The following is a 22,553-nucleotide window of genomic DNA, read 5'->3' on the forward strand; positions in this document are numbered from 1 at the left end:
ACTGAAATGACTGTAACACTCAACAAAGAGCTGCAGTTAGTTTCAGAGTGGGTAGCAAGGAATAAGTTAGCCCTAAATATTTCTAAAACTAAAAGCATTGTATTTGGAACAAAACACTCACTAAACCCTAAACAAACTAAAACTTGTAATAAATAATGTGGAAATTGAGCAAGTTGAGATGACTAAACTGCTTGGAGTAACACTAGATTGTAAACTGTCATGATCAAGACAAATGAATGCAGTAGTAGCTAAGATGGGGAGAAGTCTGTCTATAATTAAGCGATGTTCTGCCTTCTTAATAACAACACAATCAACAAGGCAGGTCCTACAGGCCCTAGTTTTGTCACACCTTGACTACTGTTCAATCGTGTGGTCACGTGCCACAAGAAAGGACTTAAGAAAATTGCAATTGGCTCAGAACAGTGCAGCACGGCTGGCACTTGGATGTACACAGAGAGCTAATATTAATAATATTCATGTCAATCTCTCCTGGCTGAAAGTGGAAGAGAGATTGACTTCATCACTACTTTTATTTATGAGAGGTATTGACATGTTGAATGCACCGAGCTGTCTGTCTAAACTACTGGCACACAGCTTGGACACCCATGCATACCTCACAAGACATGCAACAAGAGGTCTCTTCACAGTCCCCAAGTCCAGAACAGACTATGGGAGTGGCACAGTACTACATAGAGCCATGACTACATGGAACTCTTTTCCACATCAAGCAACTGACGCAAGCAGTAAAATTAGATTTAAAAAACAGATTAAAAAACACCTTATGTAACAGCGGGGACTGTGAAGCAACACAAACATTGGCACACACACACACACACACACACACACACACACACACGCACTATACATACACATGGATTTAGTACTGTAGATATGTGGTAGTGGTGGAATAGGGGCATGAGGGCACACAGTGTGTTGTGAAATCTGTGAATGTATTGTAATGTTTTAAAATTGTATAAACTGCCTTAATTTTGCTGTACCCCAGGAACAGTAGCTGGGGATCCATGGGGATCCATAATAAATACAAATACAAATGATCATAGCAATGGATGAATGACAGATTCATGTGGTCATCACAAACTTGATGCCCTTAAAACTTCTTCGGGATCGGTGTCCTTTCCACTGGACGGTTGAGCTGAGGTTGTAAGTAACAAGAACATTTCCCTGGACATAGACATATCTGATATTGGCAGAAAGCTTCAATTCTTGTTAATCTTACTGCACTGTCCAATTTACAGTAGCTATTACAGTGAAAGAATACCATGCTATTGTTTGAGGAGAGTGCCCAATTTTGAAAAGACAGTGTACAGTTTTCTATGTAATGCATCTCAATAGGAAAATAGTGCTTTTACATCATGTAGAAACCTAATATTCCACAAATTACTTTTTAATTTTAATGACCGGTATTTGTATCAACATTTAAGCTTTTTATAACATATTAGTTTCCAGGGCACAACGTGCTTCAGAAGTAGCTAGAATTCATTTTATGTTGTGCTCCTGACTTTTTAAATATTGGAGCATCAGTGCTAACAATGAGCTACCAATGAAAATTGTTAATTTAGAGCCCTGGTGTAGAGAACATGTTGCAGTTTTAAATTCTGCACATTTTGCCATGAGGCGGAGAGAAAAATGTGCAGTTTTACAGCAAATGTATTACAATTCTACTCATATTGCCATAGGGTGGAGAGAAATGTTTTTAATATGATATCTAAGTGAGAGTGACTAACAAAATCAATGGTGGGGTCCCGGTCAGTAATTCGACCATGATTAAAAATACCTGATATTTACAGTGTGACATACTTTAAGACAGCAATTTTCCATGGTTCAGTAAAGACTATGTAGTAGTAAAATACAGTGACTAACCCTCATGCTAGCAGTCACAACACATCACATTGAGGTTGAACCATAGGCAAACACACCACCTTTTACGCAGGGCTCCTAGCAGAGGCATGACAATGGACTTTGCAAACATAATGGGTTATTCCAATGTTAGCATTAGACTCATTAATCTTCATGGTGGCACGTTTTAGTTTGTTTGAGCCCTTTATAGAGAGAGAAATTGAGAGCATATGCATTGAAACGGTGTTGAATGCAAAGCAATGGGGACCCATCAAACAAAGCAAGATGAATCTTCCTGTAAATTGCTGGCTGTTTTTTTTCTTAGCGAGAGGTGGTTTGGCGGTGGAAGCAAAGAATGGTGGGACAGATCTTCCTCTCTTCCTCTAATTAGTAGCTCCTGCTCGGAGCAACGGTGGCTCCTGCACCCCCTGCCTTAATGGGAACACAGATGTTTGTGACAAAATACATTTGTTAGCCTGTCTGACTAGATTTCACCTAAACAAAAAAATGCTCTATAGCTATTTGCACTTTTATCTCTGCAGTCAGAAACTAATTAAAAGACATATGTTTTATTATGTTTGGAGAAACTTTACATACCTCTTAGAACGTAGCACAGACAAACAAACATACAGCTCTGTATGAAGGATGTTCTAAATGAGTAGGCCTGTGCTGTGTGAGTTCTTTGAAACAGGGTATGGTGACCAAGTATGGATGGAAAATAAAGCATAAGGAAGTATCCACAGACTGATGAGGGGACGTTGGAGGGGATGACATTGAACTTTGACCCCCAGTATCTGCATGCGTCTAATCAGGGAGCCAATGAGACAAAACAGATATACTGTAAGTGGGACTCTGACTTCTGCCAAGGACACGTATATAATCACCCCAGTCTTGATGGAAAACAACTAAGATCAAATTGTTTTCTATTAGCTTTATTAAGATAGATATAGTCCTATATCAGTTGGGGTGTAAGGAAATAGTGGTACCACTTAGTGTGTGCTTTGCTTTGTTCCCGCATTAATACACTTTCAAATTGTGATATTGTAAAGTCCCCAACTCCCCCATTTCAGAGCACTAACAGCCATTTAGTGACACTGCTGCTGCAAATCTAATCCAGGAAGTCAGACTTCCACTACCTTGCATGTTCTAATTCCTTTACCAGTGTGAATCCCAGTCAAGGCCAGGCATAACAGCTGCCATATCTTATGAGGGGAGACGTATTGAGCCCACGCAGTGGCCCCTTGCTGTGCATGTCGGCATCAAACTGTCTGAAACTCACCCCACACATTCTGCAGTGTCAGTCAGGGTCTATGATCTCCCATCCCACCCTTCACATTGCTGGCATGCCAGCTTTTACACACTCCCTGTCTGCCGGCCTCTGCCTCTCTCACTCAGCACCGTTTAAAATGTATTGAACACCGCTGCCGCCGACTTCCTTCAAACTTTACCTCAAGGTAGGCAGATTTAATAATGCAGACATTATGCAAATCGACTCATTAAATAGAAAATGTGTGGCAACAAAGCAGAGGCCTCGAAACATGTTATCTTGTTTGTAGCATTTATAAACACTTATTGACACAGCCTGTGCTGTTTATCATAGCTGAGTAATGATAATTGAATAAAAGCTGGCAATTTGGTTATTATGCATTTCCCGTCAAGATAGAACTGCCAAAGGGGGAGGAGTTGCAATCTACTGCAGATAGCCTGCAAAGTTCTGTCATACTTTCCAGGTCTATACCCAAACAGTTTGAACTTCTAATTTAAAAAATGAACCTCTCCAGAAATAAGTCTCTCACTGTTGCCGCCTGCTATCGACCCCCCTTCGCTCCCAGCTGTGCCCTGGACACCATTTGTGAATTGATCGCCCCCCATCTAGCTTCAGAGTTCGTTCTGTTAGGTGACCTAAACTGGGATATGCTTAACACACCGGCAGTCCTACAATCTAAGCTAGATACCCTCTATCTCACACAAATCAACCCATCAGGTACAAACCTAAATCCGTAAACATGGGCACCCTCATAGACATTATCCTGACCAACTTGCCCTCCAAATACAGCTCCGGTGTTTTCAATCAGGATCTCAGCGATCACTGCCTCATTGCCTGTATCCGCTATGGGTCCGCGGTCAAACGACCACCCCTCATCACTGTCAAGCGCTCCCTAAAACACTTCTGCGAGCAGGCCTTTCTAATCGACCTGGCCCGGGTATCCTGGAAGGATATTGACCTCATCCCGTCAGTCGAGGATGCCTGGTCATTCTTTAAAAGTAATTTCCTCACCATCTTAGATAAACATACCCCGTTCAAAAAATGCAGAACTAAGAACAGATATAGCCTTGGTTCACTCCAGATCTGACTTCCCTTGACCAGCACAAAAACATCCTGTGGCGGACTGCAATAGCATCGAATAGTCCCCGCGATATGCAACTGTTCAAGGAAGTCAGGAAACCTAGCTTTTTCAAGCAGAAATTCGCATCCTGTAGCTCTAACTAGTGTTTTGGGACACTGTAAAGTCCATGGAGAACAAGAGCACCTCCTCCCAGCTGCCCACTGCACTGAGGCTAGGTAACACGATCACCACTGATAAATCCATGATAATCGAACATTTCAATAAGCATTTCTCAATGGCTGGCCATGCCTTCCTCCTGGCTACTCCAACCCCGGCCAACATCACCCAAATCCAGACAGCAGATGCTCTGAAAGAGCTGCAAAACCTGGACCCGTACAAATCAGCTGGGCTAGACAATCTGGACCCTCTCCGCCATTGTTGCAACCCCTATTACCAGCCTGTTCAACCTCTCTTTCGTATTGTCCGAGATCCCTAAAGATTGGAAAGCTGCCGCGGCCATCCCCCTCTTCAAAGGGGGTGACACCCTAGACCCAAACTGTTTCAGACCTATATCCATCCTGTCCTGCCTATCTAAAGTCTTCGAAAGCCAAGTTAATAAACAGATCACTGACCATTTCAAATCCCACCGTACCTTCTCCGCTGTGCAATCCGGCTTCTGAGCCAGTCACGGGTGCACCTCAGCCACGCTCAAGGTACAAAATGATATCATAACCGCCATCGATAAAAGACAGTACTGTGCAGCCGTCTTCATCGACCTGGCCAAGGCTTTCGACTCTGTCAATCACCGTATTGACGGCAGACTCAATAGCCTTTGTTTTTCTAATGACTGCCTCGCCTGGTTCACCAACTACTTTGCAGACAGAGTTCAGTGTGTCAAATCGGAGGGCATGTTGTCCGGACCTCTGGCAGTCTCAATGGGGGTATCACAGGGTTCAATTCTCGGGCTGACTCTTTTCTCTGTATATATAAATGATGTCGCTCTTGCTGCGGGAGATTCCCTGATCCATCTCTATGCAGACGACACCATTCTGTATACTTCTGGCCCTTCCTTGGACACTGTCTTAACTAACCTCCAAACGAGCTTCAATGCCATACAACACTCCTTCCGTGGCCTCCAACTGCTCTTAAATGCTAGTAAAACCAAATGCATGCTTTTCAACCGTTCGCTGCCCGCACCCACCCGCCCGACTAGCATCACCACCCTGGACGGTTCCGACCTAGAATATGTGGACAACTATAAATACCTAGGTGTCTGGCTAGACTGTAAACTCTCCTTCCAGACTCATATTAAACATCTCCAATGTTTAAAATCAAATCTAGAATCGGCTTTCTATTTCGCAACAAAGCCTCCTCCACTCACCCCGCCAAACATACCCAAGTAAAACTGACTATCATACCGATCCTCGACTTCGGCGATGTCATCTACAAAATTGCTTCCAGTACTCTACTCAGCAAACTGGATGCAGTCTATCACAGTGCCATCCGTTTTGTTACCAAATCACCTTATACCACCCACCACTGCGACCTTTATGCTCTAGTCGGCTGGCCCTCGCTACATATTCGTCGCCAGACCCACTGGCTTCAGGTCATCTATAAGTCTATGCTAGGTAAAGCTCCGCCTTATCTCAGTTCACTGGTCACGATAACAACACCCACCTGTAGCACACGTTCCAGCAGGTATATCTCACTGATCATCCCCAAAGCCAACACCTCATTTGGCCGCCTTTCCTTCCAGTTCTCTGTTGCCAGTGACTGGAACGAATTGCAAAAATCGCTGAAGTTAGAGACTTTTATTTCCCTCACCAACTTTAAACATCAACTATCTGAGCAGCTAACCGATCGCTGCAGCTGTACATAGTACATCTGTAAATAGCCCACCCAATCTACCTACCTCACCCCCATACTGTTTTTATTTTATTTACTTTTCTGCTCTTTTGCACACCAGTATCTCTACTTGCACATCATCATCTGCTCATTTATCACTCCAGTGTTAATCTGCTAAAGTGTAATTATTCGCTCCTATGGCCAATTTATTGCCTACCTCCTCATGCCTTTTGCATACACTGTATTTAGACTTTATTTTTTCTACTGTGTCTTTGACTTGTTTATTGTGTTATTGGCTTGTTTATTGTTTACTCCATGTGTAACTCTGTGTTGTTGTCTGTGTCACACTGCTTTGCTTTATCTTGGCCAGGTCGCAGTTGCAAATGAGAACTTGTTCTCAACTAGCCTACCTGGTTAAATAAAATAAAAAATAAAATAAAATGCTCTAGATGAGTGTATTATACTGCTAAGACCCCCTGATAAACTGTCTGGCTGACAGCTGATGATATTGTTGTCTTGTGTTTTGTGAGTCTCGATACTGATGAGGTTTTGGCACTGAGAAAGTTTAGAAGCAGTCACAAGTGCTGGTCTCACCCCATCCACTAGGTTCACAGCACACATGTGCTACTAGACAGAGCAAGAGACAGAAACTCTGTCATATTTTAGTACTTCAGTGTGTTGTTTTGCTCCAACTACAAATGTACCAACTTCCTTAAAGTTGTTTTGACTTAATTCACATCGTAGTGGATGTGGCTGTTTTAAAACGAGACTAAAGTGCTGATGAAAATGCTTTTTGAGGTTAGGACCTGTAGATTAAAGTGAGCCCCAGAGTTCAAATGGCCCTTCTTGATATTTTATACACATTTTTGCTGAGTAGCCAAAGTTCATGATAAAGAACTCTTAAAGGTGCACTATGCTGAAATTGCTCCGACATTTCCTGGTTGCTAAAATTAGAATAGTTCGTCTAATTTCAGTTTTTGTGACAAAACAAGCAAGTATAGTGTAGAGAATCATTGTACCATCTAAACCGCTGTGAAATATATTTTCCATAACCAAAAAGATTGTATCTTCAGCTGTTTGAAGCTGGTGTACAAAACCCAAAGTAAAAGACACAAAAAATATAACTTAAGAGCGGGAAGCATAGAAAAATGCACATAGAACAGAACTACAGCTTCTTAGACTTGCTTTCAATGACAATGACAGATCTGTAACTCCCAAAAAGTTATATATTGCAGCTTTAAACAAGGATATCAGTTTTGTTTGTCAGTTAATTTCCCCTGTCAGTTTAGTTCCTCAATGTGCTGTCAACTCTGAGAATGATGAGATAAGTGAGATGTTCCGATCCAGAAAAGAATAAGACAGTTTTCCTCATGTCATTGATTTTATTTATCATGTACAAAGTTGACAGTCTGTGCTTACATGATCCTAACAAACACGGGATGTGTTGTCATTTATGTTCTGTATGCTAATGAACATCTATTCAAGTCAGCTAATCAAACTGTTTTGAAGATACTTCTGAGAATGCTCTTATTAAGTAAGAGCTGTGTACTCTAAAGAACTGTCACAAGTATTCAGAAGGCCCAAGAGGCTGCTTTGTGTGGGAATGATTTCTTACATCTGAATAGCCTTGACAGTACACTTGCTCTATTCACGTTGATGCTTATACAAACACGATGATGTGCTGTTCTCCCACAATGCCAGTGGCAGAATCACAATGACTGTTGACAATTTGTAAAATGCGGTATGACAATTTGCACAATGTGTTTAAAACCATCTCTGAAATAATGTCAGAGGTAAGCCTATTCCCTGTGAATGCGGCTTACTGTCATGTTAATTGTAACTGTGTCCTTCATTTTTCATATTGATTTATTCTGTTTTACTTAGAGAAATAATAATTATATATACCAGGGATTGAAAAAGGAACTAATCAACTGAGACAATATAAATATACGACTTTGCCACTTTATTATACAGGCTTACTTGTGTCAGGAACGCTGCTGCTGAACTATTCATTTAACATCTATTTTAGTGGATTTCTATTGCATTATTTGAAGTATGCAACATTTCAGCAATCTAGAGCCAAGTGGATTGCTGATTAAAACTCAAGCATATGTAAGTGCTGGGGACATTAGCATCATGAGGACATTGTTTCTTCAGTTTGAGCGTGTTGTATTTCATTTCAGAGGAGTCTCTCGCACTCTGCTTGTCCTTCATTATGTTATCACTAGCTAATGACTTTTTTTTACTCTGTAAAACTTTGTTGCAGATTTGCATAGTGTAAGATAAATGTTTGCATCGTCTAATTATCTTTCCTGTTTTAATGTGTGTGTTTTTTCTTCTTCTTCTGCGTAAATACGTAGCAGTTGTTCTGGGACATTACCACACTAATAAGCACCCAAGGAAAGCTGCAAGTTGGAAACTAACTGTGCAGATGGCCAAGTTTGTGACAGCACGACGCAAGGGGGTGCAGAAAAGGACGTCTGACAAAGTCAATTTAAGTTTTAAAAGCATAAAATTAAGGAGTCCCGGTGGTACACAGGTGGTACACTTGGCGGAATGTATTGTAACCCTCCTGTGATTTACAGCATTGCTTCACCACCAGGTTGTGAATTAATGAAAGATGTCTCTGGATAGGTCTGTTGTCAGTTCAGTTTGTTACAAGAGTACCTGGCACAGCATAGTATGGATGTCTCTCTGGATGAGTGAATAACATAATATCTAAAAAATAAAACATGTTCATTTGTTTTGTCATTGTGTGTTTTCAGCATGTTCACGTGCATGTCCTCCCCAGGAAGGCAGGTGACTTTGAGAGAAACGACAACGTCTATGATGAGGTAAAGTAGAGCGTTTTTAAAGTTATTTTGCCTCTCCCACTACATTGATTTGAGTTCTTATGACCAAACATTGATATTCAATATGACACACTGGCTGTTTAAATTCCTCCAGGGTAGGAGTTGTTTTTATCATACAGTTATCTTATGTTTATCAGTAATGCACTAGCTCACCTGTAGCTCAAAATAATAGCTTTAATTAAACATGTTAGAGCTGGGGTTGAACAAACGTCAATACACCCTGAGACCTTTTCGAAAATAAAATCACCAAACCAATGAACCACGATACTTCAATACACAAATAATGAACATGCCTTTCATAGTGATTTAAATTTCCCTGTGACATTTAAAATTTGCAACAAGAGCGGCCACACCAAATGAATATCAATGACTAAGTTTGATATGAATATTCTAATTACTACATCTAATAAAAACAGGCTTGACTATAGTTCCCTAAAGAGCCAGAGGCGGAAATAGAACGCATCCACATCCGTGGCCCACCAACCAAATACAAATAGGTTTGTTTTTAATTTGCATGTGATCATAAGGGTTATTGTGAAAGCAGCTACTGTATGCCATTCATATTGTTGATGTCACACGCTGCAAATTAGACCTTTTTTCTCTGAGGTGTTTTGCTTCACAATGAATAATCACACAGTGTTGGCTCCCCCATACCTTACCACTGTTAAGTGTTTTATAACTCAAACTGTGCACATTTACTCCCTCATAAAGACTATTTAAGAGGCAATAGAATAGTTTAACCACTTTCCTCCTTCACAGTGTGAAACTAGTGAGAAATGTAGCACAGGGTTTCCAATCATCTATTTGTGTGATATTGTGTGTAGTGAATAGACAATGTAATCTAAACTTCAGACCCACGTCATCTAGTTACAGCCTCTAATTGGCTGTATTTCTGATTAGGACATTACATAATGATTGGTTGATGTCTCTGATGTCAGTGACTAGGCCAATTACCCCAGATAGCCATTCAGTGGCCGTGCTCACTACAAGGCTGACTTTGGGGCAGGCACCGAGGCTCCACTGTCTGGGGTGTTTATCGTCGCAGAGAAAGGGATGGGACTCTGGAGTGCGATTTTATTTGTCACTTTATTTAGATGAAGTGACACGGCCCGGTAGATTCACGCAACGTGGTCGTAAAGAGCTTGTCCGCCGCCTGACAGCCATTCTGAAAGATACAGTCAGCAGCATCTCTCTCTCTTGCACTCTCTCTCTCTCAGATATAACACATGCCATTTCCAATTTTCTTAGCTGTGTCACCTTGCCAAAAAAAGCTGTCATGGCATATTAGACTTGTTTTGTCTCTTCTCTTTCACAAATGTTCTTTGTTATGTGCTTTGAATGTACGAGCTTGTCAGTAGTCATAATGGAGACAACAGCAAATGCTCAGGTTTTGTCTTCCTCTCTCACCGAACTAGATGCTGTAGCTATTCAAAGTTTCATACAGATACACTATAAAGTGTGTACTGTACAACATATACTTTGTCAAGTTCATCTGACATCTTTACAATTTATATATGTGACCAACCGGCTCAGTTCTGTTTTATGTAGCAAAATTTGAACTAATGTTTTTTTACATTGGAGAAAAGTAGAGAATGGTATATCGTACACTACAGTTGAGGAAAAATGGGAAAGTAATTCTGCTTTGAAAGTTTATAAACTTGTAACCCCACTATTGAGAAAATGTCCCTTCAATGTTTTGGTACACCTACAGGAGAGCTCTTCTTTGTCTACACCAATTCAGCATCGTTCACACCCTCTTAAGTGTACTTTAACACCAATACACCCATCCGTTTAAAATGTATTTAGTACACGTCAATCTAACAAACCAGGCAACTAAAAGCAACTTTCTAAATAATGTTTTGGTTAGTTTCTAGCTTGTTAGCTAACTAGCAAACATTAAGTTAGCTGGCTAGCCAGTTCAAATTATGACCATATCATATAGCTGACAACGTCTTAACTTTAGCTAAAATAGCTTACAGTAGTAAGTATGACGTAATAAAAGCAGGGAATTCCACTGGAGAATTTTGGAACTTGGACACTGTCTCGTTGGCCTAACGTTATATTCTAATTTGACTTTGGTGTGGGTCATGTTGTTCTTCACATTACCGTCTCTGGTAAACACACACTATATCAAATAATATCAACGTTTATTTGTCACATGCACAGGATACAGAAGGTGTAAATCCCAACTCATAACGTTACTACCCTGCATTAATCTACAGGTAGCTAAAGCTAACCAACTAGGTTCAATGTTAGCTAGCTAGCTAACATTAGACTATAACTAGCAATGCAATAGCTCTGAGATAGGAATATAAGAATAATACTACACAGATCATACACATAATGCTAGCTAGCGAGCCAGCCAGCCAGCCAGCTAACGTTAGCTAGCTAGCTAACAGTACGCTTAAAATTGCAATGAAAACTGACAAAATTAGAAATGTATAATATCTGAAAATGTAGCTAGCTAGACTTTCTTACCCATATACATGGACGAGCGCTTCTCCCTGTCATTCACGGATGCCATAGTTGCCATTAGTTTTAAGATGGAATCCAGAGACAGGTGTTTTATACAACAGTCTTTTGTGTGTTCTCTTTTTGACTCCCTCTGCATATTTGCAATCAAATGCCTGAATTTTCTCCAACACCTTAGCTATCATATTCTGCTTCCACCGGGCATTCCACTGATTTCAAAAGAGAGCATTAGCAACACTTTTGCAGTTTTTCATGATATCTTTCAAAAAAGCTGCATTAGAAAGGATTACCTACACATACTGAGAAGCTCATGTTATAGACAGAAGCGTGCTACATGCTAGACCAATCCGAACTCATCTCTTGGCATGTCCTACCAATCATGGCTAGTGGGAAGGTGTCTACCTCTTTCCATGGCTCAACCAACTAGGCTCGTAATTTAACAATTTTAATCGTATTTACAGATGGCATACAAGTTTGTTATTAAGGCACTTGAAAGTTCACAATTTCCAGATGGCATTTTGGACAAAAAACAAATTTTGATAAAACAAATAATCATTATGTTCAAATGCCTCTCCTGTTAAGTAGTGGCACGCGACATACTCCTAGTTTCCTGAAACAAGTCACATATGCTTTCTCAGCAGTATGGTTTGTTAGCAGAGATGAAAGACAGAGAGGCATAAACAAAGATACAGTATATTGTTGTAATGTTGCCTGCAGTAGCAACATGCGCTGCATTGAAATAACTTGCTCCAAAAGGTCAGAGTGGATATCAGATGAACATGATTGGAAAGGTGAAGGATTTCACTGTGTGGAGAATGATGTTGTAATAATCATTACAGTGGGCGAATAGCAATATCCCAGCCATAAATATCTACTTGACCTTGGTAATGCTCATCAATGGTCAAGTTATACACTTACAATGAATCATGTCAAACACCCAATTAGCTACTAACTGAAAATAGATCACATCTATGAACGTGATGGCCTACAGCCTCTGGGGGCTTTGAGAGTAGGGTATATGGAGAGAGAGAGGAAGAGAGAGAAAAAGGTTGAAAGGCGTAGAGAGTTGGATGCCTGCCCCACAACATGGCAAGCATTGTGTATTTGCACCTCAGCAGCCTTCTGCCCAGACACCACTCATTACACCTTTTAAAGGTCAGCACTTTCAAAAATATGTGCTTTGACCTTTTAATCAGCCAAGGGGGAAAAAAACATTGAATCACATTTGGCATTCGTTTAACACACATTTTATCTAATATAATAATATATGCCATTTAGCAGACGCTTTAATCCAAAGTGACTTAGTCATGCGTGTATACATTTTACATATGGGTAGTCTTTGGAACTGAACGCACTATCCTGGCGTTGCAAACGCTATTCTCTACCAGCTGAACTACAGAGGCTAATCTTTGTCGTGATCATTCTACGCACATGAAGAACTGCAATTTAGACCCATGGAATATGCACTTTAAAGCTACTGTACTTTAGCAGGTACACGGTGACCATGACCCGAAATGTAGATGGTGAACTTTTTAGCCTGGTACAACTATAACCCATTAATGGGTTCCATTTCCACGGTTTTACATTTTTCCTACATTTCTGACCTGGGAAGCCATGTTGTTGACAAACACAAGCTTTTGAATGATGCCTCAAATGTTTGTGTCCTCGTACCCTAATCCATCTCATCCAACTGATTAAGTGCTGATTGAGTATGTGTTTGTGCTCAGAACATGTAAATGACAATTGTAATCAAAAGTGTGGTCTTTCTTTAATGAAGTCTGCACTCACTCACTCTCAGTGCCTGGAACACCATCTCAACACAGGAGCTTGAGAGCTGTACTGTAGCATCTAGTCGTGAGCTGGCGTAAATAACCATAGCGCTTTGTCGTTAGAATCCCAATACTCCTCTTCAGTCCTATTAAGAACACCGGCACTGTAGACACGAGTCACTCTTATTGGATGAGAGAGAGAAAGTGCACTCTTTATGGCTATTTAATCAGAGGAAAAAGCAGTGAGACGGCACCAGGCACCAGGCTATGCCTCTCTTCTGCTCTTGCTCTGAGCCACCTCAGAGATCAGTGGAAACTCAATTACGCCGCTGCCATGCTTGTTAGTGGGGAACAATGTCAGCTCGTGATTATAAGTTGTAATGATGTTATTTTCTCCAATTAGGCCTTGTGTGTTTTTTTTCAAATGCCTCTCCAGGTTCTCTAGGGAGAATGGAAGTGACAGACAGATGGAGGAGATGCTGTGAACCTAGTGTTTTGAAGGCAGTTTGTTGCTTTTAAACAGGTCTGAATGGATCCAGTTTGATTGGCAGCTACTGTAAATGTTTTCCATTTTGGTTCTGCTTATTTGTTGTGGCCACTGAAACAGTTGCAGGAACAGGAGTTTGATACAGGCTTATTGATTGGAAGAGGGGTGAGCAACATGAATATTCACCCCATCTCTGAACTGAATACAATAAATGAGATGATGACTGCGTCGGGTTCAAGGCTAGAATATGCCCTCTGAATAATGAGGGTGGAAATACATTATTCTTAATGATTCGCTAAATACAATTTATCTAATGCATTTTCTTTTTCAACTAGATCTACAGTATGTTCTAAAATCACTGCTTGTTATGTCTGGTAGTGTCATATTTCATATGTATTTCTACTGTACGGATCAGCTAGGGAGAACATTGCAAGGGAAAGCAGTCAAGTTATTTTACTGTCTCTAGCTGCTTGCTGTTGGAAACAGCAGCTCTTAAATTACCCCACCTTGTGTCTGCTCTGCTTATGTGCCTAGTCAGTCCAAAGACATCGAGTCATTCAGGGGCCCTGGAGACTGAATTTCACTTATTTAGCTTCCCGATTATTATCTTTCATTCCAGTATCTATCCACCCAATCAATAAATCCCCTCCCCGCTCTCCGTTGTATTTCTACGAGCCAGCCACCTCCTCGGCGCCGTGCTGACGTAGCCTGCCTAAGATATGTAGTGGGCCTCTCTCAACCCTGATATTGTGTGATAGCATTGCTCATTAGATCTTTATCTACGGTGCTCCCCTTTGCTGTGTGTGAGGATATCCAGACAGAGAGATCATATTCAGGGGAGGCGCTGCGTTGTTATTTGGCTGTCATTCATCATATTTTGTGGCAGTGTTATTAGGGAACATAGGGGGAATAGGGCTATGTAATGACAAATATCAATGGATCCTCATGTTCTTGCCTGCTGTGACAGGCTACTATCCATCTCTCTGGCACTCACCTAGTTAACATTTGTATCAAATAGCCAAGATTTGTCATTTTCCCTTCCCGGGGGGAGTAGGAGTTTTCGCCGATAGTTTAGATAAAGGAGAAAGATCCAGAACACGTCCTACACTTTCCTGTGCAAATGATGAGCAATTGTTCTAAAGTGCAGCCCCCCATCTGTCTGGCACTGTTGGACATGCAGTACTGTAGCCTACTTTGTTAGATAAAGGGAGGAGTGAGGGGGTGTCAAATAATAATGTTTACCATGGGAACCCATTAGCCCATTGGGTTCTTGTTATGTTGTTCACCTCATCCTCACCTGTATCAGGGTCTACCTGAGACTGTGCAGGAGGACAGGTATCTCTAGACATATTATTCAGCAGAACACACGCACACACACTCGCACACAAACACACAGATGCACACACACACACACAATCTAAAAAGTAACTGCATAACTTATAAAATAAATTGATTAGTGGCTACTCAAACACCTCAAACGGTCAGTAGAACTCAAATCATAAAAGTGGTACTAACTCAAATGTCAATAATATTTGTTTTTGAATACTGTTAACAAATATTAGGTTATTGAATAATATAACTTTATATGTGTGTTCTGCTAATCTTAAATTGAGCTTTTTCAAGTTATGATTATTTTTTTATTTTTTTAAAGTCAATCTAACATTTAAAAACAAATAAAGTAGTCGTCAGAAACATTGATATTTTAGTAAAAAAACACTTCATTTATCTGTGTTGTGCTGATATAGAATCATTGAGTTTTTGCAAGTTATTGAAACATAATAGTGCAACGTGGCTTGAATTTTAGAGGACTGTTTAATTAATAAATTAATAAATGATAATACTTTTACACAATGATGTATGCATGTTTGAAGAAAGATAAGTATATTTCTCTCTTGATAAACTGATATCGAAACTGTCAAGCAAATTGACGTTCAATAATGAGAAGCCATTCCCACCATCAACAAGGTCATGTGCACCACTCTTAATTACAGAGGCTAATACAGCATCATGTAATGCTTACTGCCCTACCTCCGGTTAACTTCTCTGGGATATGTGGGACGCTAACGTCCCACTTGGCCAAAAGCCAGTAAAAATGCGGAACGCCAAATTCAAATAAATTACTATAAAAATCAAACTTTCATGAAATCACACATGAAAGATACCAAATTAAAGCTACACTTGTTGTGAATCCAGCCAACATGTCAGAATTCAAATAGGCTTTACGACGAAAGCACACCAAACGATTATGTTAGGTCAGAGCCAAGTCACAGAAAAACACAGCCATTTTTCCAGCCAAAGAGAGGAGTAACAAAAAGCAGAAATAGAGATAAAATGTATCACTACCCTTTGATGATCTTCATCAGATGACACTCATAGGACTTCATGTTACACAATACATGTATGTTTTGTTCGGTAAAGTTCATATTTATATCCAAAAATCTGAGTTTAGGCGGGACGCTACTGTCTCACTTGGCCAAAAGCCAGAGAAAATGCAGAGCGCCAAATTCAAATAAATTACTATAAAAATCAAACTTTCATTAAATCACACATGAAGATACCAAATTAAAGCTACACTTGTTGTGAATCCAGCCAACATGTCAGAATTCAAATAGGCTTTTCGGCGAAAGCAAACGATGCTATTATCTGAGGTTAGCAACAAAGTAAACAAAGAGAGAGAAGCATATTTCAACCCTGCAGGCGCTACACAAAACGCAGAAATAAGAATATAATTCATGCCTTACCTTTGACGAGCTTCTGTTGTTGGCACTCCAATATGTCCCATAAACATCACAAATGGTCCTTTTGTTCGATTAATTCCGTCGATATACAGTATATCCAAAATGTCCATTTATTTGGCGCGTTTGATCCAGAAAAACACCGGTTCCAACTTGTGCAACGTGACTACAAAATATCTCAAAAGTTACCTGTAAACTTTGCCAAAACATTTCAAACTACTTTGTAATACAACTTTAGGTATTTTTTAACGTAAATAATCAATAAAATTGAAGACGGGATGATCTGTGTTCAATACAGTATTAAAACAAACTGTAGCTAGCTTTCTGGTCACGTGCCTCTATCTAACAGTACACTTCAAGTGACCCTCGTTCAAGATGGCCGTACTTCTTCATTACACAAAGGAGAAAACCTCAACCAATTTCTAAAGACTGTTGACATCCAGTGGAAGCGGTAGGAACTGCAAGAAGGTCAATTAGAAATCTGGATTCCCAATGAAAACCCATTGAAAAGAGAGTGACCTCAAAGAAAAAAAAATCTGAATTGTTTGTCCTCGGGGTTTCGCTTGCTAAATAAGTTCTGTTATACTCACAGACATGATTTAAACAGTTTTAGAAACTTCAGAGTGTTTTCTATCCAGATCTACTAATAATATGCATATCTTATCTTCTGGGGATGAGTAGCTGGCAGTTGAATTTGGGTATGCTTTTCATCCAAACGTGAAAATGCTGCCCCGTATCCTAGAGAAGTTAAAATCAAATCAAATTGTATTTGTAACATGCACTGTAGTATCCTTAGAGGCTTCTTAGATTGATGACTCATGACACGTAAGTACGGTTTAGTATTTAATTGTAACTTAGAATAACATTCTTTAATGCACCTGGCCTAAGCTACCTGAAGCTTTCTTAAATCACGGTTATATAGGCAGACATAGGAAATGGCTACGGATAGTGGAAAGCAAACCCCCGTCCTGAGTCAATACTGCCATCTATTGGTAAACATAAATATACCAGGTTGCGCCAAATACAACCTTGAAATGCTTACTTACAAGCCCTTAAACAACAATGCAGTTCAATAAAAAATATTTACTAAATAAACTAAAGTTTATAAAAATCTATAAAAAAGAACACAATAAAATAACAATACCGAGGCTATATACAGGAGGTACGAGTACCGAGTCAATGTGCGGGGGTACAGGTTAGTCTAGGTAATTTGTACATGTAGGTAGGGGTAAAGTGACTATGCAGAGATAATAAACAGTGAGTAACAGCAGTGTAAAATCAAAGGGGGGTGTCAATGTAAATTGTCCGGGTAGCCACTTGATTAATTGTTCAGCAGTCTTATGGCTTGGGGGTAGAAGCTGTTAAGGAGCCTTTTGGACCTAGACTTGGCGCTCCGGTACCGCTAGCCGTACGGTAGCAGAGAGAACAGTCTATGACTTGGGTGACCGGGCCTTCCTCTGACACTGCCTAGTATATACAGTGTAAGTCAGAAGTTTACATACACTTAGATTGGGGTCATTAAACTCATTTTTCAACCACTCCACACATTTCTTGTTAACAAACTATAGTTGTGGCAAGTCAGTTAGGACATCTACTTTGTGCATGACACAAGTCATTTTTCCAACAATTGTTTACGGACAGATTATTTCACTTATAATACACTGTTTCACAATTCCAGTGGGTCAGAAGTTTACATACACTAAGTTGACTGTGCCTTTAAACAGCTTGGAAAATTCCAGAAAATGATGTCATGGCTTTAGAAGCGTCTGATAGGCTAATTGACATAATTTGAGTCAATTGGAGGTATACCTGTGGATGTATTTCAAGGCCTACCTTCAAACTCAGTGCCTCTTTGCTTGACATCATGGGGAAATCAAAATAGATTAGCCAAGACCTCCACAAGTCTGGTTCATCCTTGGGAGCAATTTCCAAACGCCTGAAGGTACCACGTTCATCTATACAAACAATAGTACGCAAGTAGAAACACCATGGGACCACGTAGCCGTCATACCGCTCAGGAAGGAGACGCGTTCTGTCTAATAGAGATGAACGTACTTTGGTGCGAAAAGTGCAAATCAGTCCCAGAACAACAGCAAAGGACCTTGTGAAGATGCTGGAGGAAACAGGTACAAAGTATTTATATCCACAGTAAAACGAGTCCTATATCGACATAATCTAAAAGGCCGCACAGCAAAGAAGCAACAGATCCAAAACCTCCATTAAAAAGCCAGACTACGGTTTACAACTGCACATGGTGACAAAGATCGTACTTTTTGGAGAAATGTCCTCTGGTCTGATGAAACAAAAATAGAACTGTTTGGCCATAATGACCATCGTTATGTTTGGAGGAAAAAGAGGGATGCTTGCAAGCCGAAGAACACCATCCTAACCGTGAAGCACGGGGGTGGCAGCATCATGTTGTGGGGGTGCTTTGCTGCAGGAGGGACTGGTGCACTTCACAAAATAGATGGCATCATGAGGGAGGAAAATGATGTGGATATATTGAAGCAACATCTCAAGACATCAGTCAGGAAGTTAAAGCTTGGTCACAAATGGGTCTTCCAAATGGACAATAACCCCAAGCATACTTCCAAAGTTGTGGCAAAATGGCTTAAGGATAACAAAGTCAAGGTATTGGAGTGGCCCACACAAAGCCCTGACCTCAATCCTATAGAAAATTTATGGGCAGATCTGAAAAAGTGTGTGCGAGCAAAGAGGCCTACAAACCTGATTCAGTTACACCAACTCTGTCAGGAGGAATGGGCCAAAATTCACCCAACTTATTGTGGGAAGCTTGTGGAAGGCTACCCGAAACGTTTGACCCAAGTTAAACAATATGAAGGCAATGCTACCAAATACTAATTGAGTGTATGTACACTTCTGACCCACTGGGAATGTGATGAAAGAAAGAAATGCTGAAATAAATCATTCCCTCTACTATTATTCTGACATTTCACATTCTTAAAATAAAGTGGTGATCCTAACTGACCTAAGACAGGGTCAGTAATTTTTACTAGGATTAAATGTCAGGAATTGTGAAAACTGAGTTTAAATGTATTTGGCTAAGGTCCTGGAAGCTTGGCCCCAGTGATGTACTGGGCTGTACGCACTACCCTCTGTAGCGCCTTACGGTCGGATGCCGAGCAGTTGCAATACCAGGCGGTGATACAACCGGTCAGGATGCTCTCGATGGTGCAGCTATAGAACTTTTTGAGGATCTGGGGACCCATGCCAAATCTTTTCAATCTCCTGAGGGGGAAAAGGTGTTGTCATGCCCTCTTCATGACATTGCTCTCCATGATAGTTTGTTGGTGATGTGGAAACTCTTGACCCACTCCACTACAGCCCCGTCGTTGTGAATGGGGGTATGTTCGGCCCTCCTTTTTCTGTAGTCCACGATCATCTCCTTTGTCTTGTTCATGTTGAGGGAGAGGTTGTTGTCCTGGTACCACACTGCCAGGTCTTTGACCTCCTCCCTATAGGCTGTCTCATCGTTGTCGGTTACTAGAGGAATGAGCACTGTGCTCAACAATTCCTGCAAAGGTCGGTTAAAATAACAAATCATCAAATATCTTAAACAATGACACAACCAGAACTACTTACTACTTACACTTGTAAAAAAAACTATTAATGAAGGTTATGAATATAAGTAGAAAGGACCCTACATTTTTATGTTCACTACAACAAATATTAATGTTCAAATACTTCGTTATAGTTCAGAATACATGTAATATAGTGTAAAAAAGTTCCTAAAACACAAAACAGTGAAGTATTTACCTTAAAAAGATAAAAGAACCCATTCGGGTTGTGATGTCACTTTAAGTATTGAACACTTGTCACGCCCTGACCTTAGAGATCCTTATTTATTCTCTATGTTTGGTTAGGTCAGGGTGTGACTCGGGTGGGAGAATCTATGTTTTCTATTTCTTTGTGTTTTTGGCTGAGTATGGTTCCCAATCAGAGGCAGCTGTCTATCGTTGTCTCTGATTGGGGATCATAGATAGGTTGTCATTTTCCGCTTGGGTTTTGTGGGGAGTTATTTTCTGTTTAGCTGTTTTGTTGCCTGACAGAACTGTTCGCTTTCGTTTTCTACTTTATTTTGTTGCGGTGTTCAGTTTAATTAAAAATCATGAACGCCTACCACGCTGCACCTTGGTCTCCTTCTTCAACCCACGAGAGTCGTTACAGAACTCTCCACCACGAAAAGACCAAGCAGCGTGGTCAGGAGGAATGGACGTGGGAGGACATCCTGAATGGTAAAGGATCCTGGACGTGGGAGGAGATCCTGGCTGGGAGGGATCGCCTCCCATGGGAGCAGACGGAGGCAGCAAGGAGGGAGCAACTATACAAGGGGTCACGGCTAGCACGGAAGCCCAAGAAGCAGCTCCCCCCAAAAACATTTTGGGGGCATACGGGGAGATTGGCGGAGTCAGGGTTTAGACCTGAGCCAACTCCCCGTGCTTACCGTGGGGAGCGTGTGACCGGTCGGGCACCGTGTTATGCGGTGATGCGCACCATGTCTCCAGTACGCATTCATAGCCCGGGGCGCGTTGTGCCAGCTCTGCGCTCCAGACCTCCAGTGCGCCTCCACGGCCCAGCATATCCTGCGCCGGCTCTACGCACTATGCCTCCAGTGCGCCTTCATAGCCCAGTGCGTCCCGTGCCAGCTCTCCACACTCACCAAGCTGGAGTGGGTATCCAGCCAGGACGTGTTGTGGCAGCTCCCCGCACCAGGCTTCCAGTACGTCTCCTCAGTCCGGTAAGACCTGTTTCGGCTCCACGTAAGAAGCCTCCAGTGATGATCCATGGTCCGAAGCCTCCAGTGATGATCCATGGCACGAAGTTTCCAGTGATGATCCATGGTCTGGAGCCTGTAGTGATGATCCATGGCACAAAGCCTCCAGTGATGATCCATGGCCCGGAGCCTCCAGTGATGATCCATGGCACGTAGCCTTAAGTGATGATCCATGGCCCGGAGCCTGTAGCGATGATCCATGGCAAGGAGCCTGCAGCGAGGGTCCCCTCTCCGGAGCCTCCAGCGACGGTCCCCAGTCCAGAGCCTCCAGCGACGGTCCGCAGTCCGGAGTTTCCAGCGACGGTCCGCAGTCCGGAGTCTCCAGCGACGGTCCCCAGTCCAGAGCCTCCAGCGACGGTCCGCAGTCCGGAGTTTCCAGCGACGGTCCGCAGTCCGGAGTCTCCAGCGACGGTCCGCAGTCCGGAGTCTCCAGCGACGGTCCGCAGTCCGGAGTCTCCAGCGACGGTCCGCAGTCCGGAGCCTCCAGCGACGATCTGCAGTCCAGAGCTTCCAGCGGGGGTTACCAGTTCGGAGCGTCTGGCGACGGTCTGCAGTCCAGAGCCCCCAGCGGCGGTCTGCAGTCCAGAGCCTCCGGCGATGATCTACGGTCCGGAGGTCCCGGCGACGATCCCTGCACCGGAGACGCCACCGAAGTGGGGGGAGCCTAAAGCGGGGCGGGGTCTGCGTCCCGCACCAGGATCATATATAGGTTGTCATTTTCCGTTTGGGTTTTGTGGGGAGTTATTTTCTGTTTAGCTATTTTGTTGCCTGACAGAACTGCTCGCTTTCGTTTTCTACTTTGTTATTTTGTTGTGGTGTTCAGTTTTTATTAAAAATCATGAACGCTTACGACGCTGCACCCTGCACGAGAGTCGTTACAACACTGGAATACTTTGAGTTGGGTTACTCGAATGGTCCTTGGCTATGGGTTTCCACAAAACAATTTAGTTAGCAGAACTTATTACTTTTTACATTGCACACACATGCACACACACACACACACACACAGACACTCACACACACACACATACATACACAGACACACAAAATGATTGCTGTCATCAACAATGACAAGCTACCGAGGTCTGACAACTTGGATGGAAAATTACTGAGGACAATAGCGGACGATATTGCCACTCCCATTTGCCATATTTTCAATTTGACCAATCAGCCTGTTACCAACCCTTAGTAAACTTTTGGAAAAAATTGTGTTTGACCAGCTACAATGCTATTTTACAGTAAAGAAATTGACAATAAACTTTCAGCATGTTTATAGGGAAGGACATTCAATAAGCACAGCACTTACACAAATAACTGATGATTGGCTTAGAGAAATTGATGATTAAAAGTTTGTGGGGGATGTTTTGTTAGACTTCAGTATGGCTTTTGACATTGTTGATCATAGTCTGCTGCT

The 22,553-nt window shown here is 41.6% G+C and overlaps 1 protein-coding gene across 3 annotated transcripts in view; it reads left to right on the forward strand.

Annotated features, from left to right (window-relative positions):
* LOC139557661 (bis(5'-adenosyl)-triphosphatase-like) overlaps window positions 1-22,553 on the forward strand; it is a 341,590-nt gene that overhangs the window by 287,210 nt on the left and 31,827 nt on the right. For 2 of the 3 annotated variants that reach the window (XM_071372748.1, XM_071372754.1), the window contains one exon: window positions 8,795-8,863. The exons of the other annotated variant lie outside the window; for it this stretch is intronic. In XM_071372748.1, coding sequence (XP_071228849.1) covers window positions 8,795-8,863 — 69 coding nt within the window. The remainder of the gene's footprint in view (window positions 1-8,794; window positions 8,864-22,553) is intronic. 3 annotated transcript variants of the gene reach the window in all.

Source organism: Salvelinus alpinus, chromosome 2 (genome assembly GCF_045679555.1).
Source record: "Salvelinus alpinus chromosome 2, SLU_Salpinus.1, whole genome shotgun sequence".
NCBI lineage: Eukaryota > Metazoa > Chordata > Actinopteri > Salmoniformes > Salmonidae > Salvelinus > Salvelinus alpinus.